Here is a 3,588-nt window from a genome sequence, read left to right as displayed (position 1 = left end):
AATCATCAAAATCAGATCCAAAAATCATCCAGATTTGTCAAATTCTTCATATTTTTCTTGTTCTTCATGTTCTTACTGAAAAACGCAAAATTAAACAGGATTTTACGGATAAAAATTGCTGATTTTTGGATATGTTATGTGAAAAACATTGATCTACAAGCCTACAAATTTTCAGATCTAAATTCCAAGCCGTTTGGGAGAAATCTCAATTTTTTGATCGAAAAAGTTGTTCAAAATGATAACTGTTCATGTTTCACTTGAATGCCGACCGATCGGTTAAGTCGACCGATCAGCTAGCAGTCCGAACCAAAGTTTTCTTTGCAAATTCATTTAATTGGTTGACTTGTTGACCTGACCGATCGGACAGCAGTAAAGCACTTTACTGCATTTCATTAATGACCTTTGACTTTGTTTGACCTAACCGATCGGACAAGCCAGCCGATCGGCTAGCATCCCTGTCCGATCGACCGACATATCCCAGCCGATCGGTCAGCAATACGCGTCATTTAAGTCAACACATTCTGCATTGTCAGTCAATTTTATCAATCATTCATGTGAGTCATTTAATGAAGTCAGTGAGCATGTGATTGTATTGTTAGGTCAAATAACATTGTATGGGTAATAAATTTGTCAGATAAATAGATGTCAAATTAGAATAAAGTTGACAGATCCTTTAAATATCATCGGCCCAATGCATGTATTAAAGATCCACTAATAAATGGAGGTCCAATGAAAATGTATATATCATATATTGTCGGCCACATTTCATTCATCTCTGAACTGAACGGGATGGGGGAGATTGAAGATGAAGGGAATTGGAACGACGTGCTGAATCGGCGGAGGAGAGGGGGTGGCAACAGGAATAAAGAAGACAACTTGGGCGGGGGTATTACCAAGTTCTACATCACCAATCTTCCGAAGGGCAGTAGACCGTGGGACGTGGCGGAGGTTTTCAGAGATTTTGGAGTTATTTCAGGGATGTACATCGCTAGGAAGTCAGACAAGAAAGGTAATAGATTTGGGTTCATTAGCTTCAAGAATGTCAAGGATGCAAAATTGCTTGAATCGTCCCTTGACGGTACTAAGATGGGTGGTTGCAAACTCAAGGTCAACATCGCTAGATTTGCAAATGAAAACACCAGTTTTTGGGAGTCCGACGTGAAGTACCAAGAGAAGGCCGATCATCCGATCGGAAAGAAATTACTCAATGAGAATAGAGGAGGTAGTAATAAGTTTCGTACGGAGGGAGTATCATACAGAGACATGTTGGCTCCTAAAACTCTTAATATTCCGGTCTCTGGTATGCAGCAGCCGGTAGGCAAGATTGAAAGAGTTCTCGAAGTTCATGAGGAGACCAGTGCCTTTTTTGCGTTCCAGGAGAAGGCGGTGGTCGGGAGAGCATCGGATGTCAAGTCGCTTACTGCGCTGAATGAATGGTTATGTTCTTCAGGCTTCCTTTCTGCCAAGGTTTATTACGTAGGGGGTTTGTTTGTTTTAGTTGTCTTCCCGGAGGATTATGAAGCGGTGGAATTTCTTAACAACCGAGATGTGTGGAAGGACTGGTTCTCTTCCTTAGACATGTGGGAAGGACAATCCTTACCCTACGAGAGAATTGCGTGGATTAAATTCGTAGGTGTACCGGTACACTTGGCAGAGAACAAAGCTTTCAATGATTTGGCTGAAGTGTATGGGAAAGTGGTTCATGCTTCTCAGTTATCTGCTGAGGATAGAGATCTTTCGGTTAACCGTGTCGGTGTCCTTGTGGAGCACGGGGATCCGATTAAGGATACTGCTATCCTTAGTTGGAAAGGTAGGCGATACAAGGTGTGGTTATCGGAAGAACAAAGAGACTGGATACCAGATTGTTTGGTAGAAGTTTCCCGTCCGGTGCCGGCGGTCGGAGCAGTTGAGGAGTCTCAGACTCCGTTGGAGGTGCATGGTAAGTCGAAGAGGCAGGAAGATGAAAGGGTGATTCCTTGCATGCGTAGGGAGGCGGAGGTTGAAAATTGTGCCAAGGGTAATGACGAAGGGGGGCCAGCTTTGAATAGAATGTTCTATTCCCAAGCCCCTTGTGGCAGTTCGGATTCGGTGGGTCCCAAGATTTTGTCACAAGTGGTGAAAAAAAAAACCGTTTAATATTTTCAAAGACAAACATAAAAAGCCTGTCAATATTTCAAGCCCATCCAGTAATATCAGGCCCAATAAGCATTCAAGAGTAGAGGTGAACAGATCCTTTGAAGCTTATTTGTTTCCAGCCCAAATGGATTTACCCAATTTCGATGCTCAGACAGGTATTAGGGATGTACCGAAGCAGGTTGTCAACGCTGATATTGACCTGAATATGGAGGCTAAGTCTTTGAATAAAGCGAGCTCTAGTTCTTCTGGAGATACTCTGGTGAACGATTTGATGGAGAGGAGGCAATCCGTTGATATGATTCCAGATGAGCTTGAAGAGACGATCCGTATAGGGAACATGGTCGGTGTGGATCTTCTTGAACACAGCAAGTTGGTGAAGGAGACTTTGGTGGCAGAAGGCAATAATGCGGTAAGTAAATGAATTTTCTCTCCGTTAATGCTAGAGGTATTGGGGGTTCTGTGAAGGAATTGTGGCTTAAGGATTTGAAGTCTAAAAATAAGGTTGATTTCCTGTTGATTCAAGAAACTAAACACGGGGATTTATCGAAGTTCAATTTTTCTAAAATTTGGGGAAATAAAGATTTCTGTGTTGAAAGTGTCGATGCGTCTGGCCTTTCTGGGGGCCTTCTTTGTATGTGGGATAAGGGGATTTTTGAGGCTTCTTCTACTGTGAAAGATAGAAACTTCCTTTTGGTCAGTGGTATCATTAAAGGGTCCCAGGAGAAGTTGAACATTGTTAACGTGTATGCCCCGCAAAAAACCCCGGACAAGCTGATCCTTTGGAATAAACTCAGAGATGTAATGACTGGGGTTGAAGGGAAATGGGTCATCGCCGGGGATTTTAATGCGGTGAGGTGTCAAGATGAGCGTAAAAATTCCAGCTTCAAGAATGCTTGTGCCATGAACTTCAATGATTTTATTTTCGATTGTAATCTGGTGGAGTATGAATTAAAAGGCAGAAAATTCACGTGTGTAAGAGACAACGGTAGGAAACTAAGCAAGATCGATCGGTTCTTGGTTTGTCCGAGTTTCTTCAACTCGTGGCCAGAAGCGTGTTTGCGTGGATTGTCGTTTTCTCATTCGGACCATTGCCCGTTATTACTCACGACTAACAAAAAGAATTTTGGGGCCAAACCGTTTAGATTCTATAATTCGTGGTTAGGAAAAAGCGGGTTCCGGGAGTCGGTTTCGAAAGCAGTGGAGTTACACGAGGACGGTAGTGGGCATGCTGACATCAAACTTATGAAAAAATTCACAGCTATTCGTAATGCCCTTAAGGAGTGGAGACGGGGCGGTGTTATAAAAGAAGAAGAAAGTGCTCTCAAGGCGGAAGAAGAGTTGGAAATCCTGGAAAAAATCATGGAAGAACGGGAGTTAAATGAAGTTGAGGAATGGGAGCTAGTGGAAAATAAAAAAGTGATGATGGAATTTGAGTTATCTAAGTGTGAAGAT

At 42.5% G+C, this 3,588-nt stretch overlaps 1 protein-coding gene across 1 annotated transcript; it reads left to right on the top strand.

Annotated features, from left to right (window-relative positions):
- Positions 1-789: 789 nt before the first annotated feature.
- Positions 790-2,136, top strand: LOC110900603. Its single transcript, XM_022147488.1, has one exon. It carries the CDS (start codon positions 790-792, stop codon positions 2,134-2,136), a length of 1,347 nt encoding a protein of 448 aa, XP_022003180.1.
- Positions 2,137-3,588: the final 1,452 nt, after the last annotated feature.

Source organism: Helianthus annuus, chromosome 13 (assembly GCF_002127325.2).
Source record: "Helianthus annuus cultivar XRQ/B chromosome 13, HanXRQr2.0-SUNRISE, whole genome shotgun sequence".
NCBI lineage: Eukaryota > Viridiplantae > Streptophyta > Magnoliopsida > Asterales > Asteraceae > Helianthus > Helianthus annuus.
The sequence above is the reverse complement of the archived record's forward strand: the minus strand, read 5'-3'. Positions and strand labels throughout refer to the sequence as shown.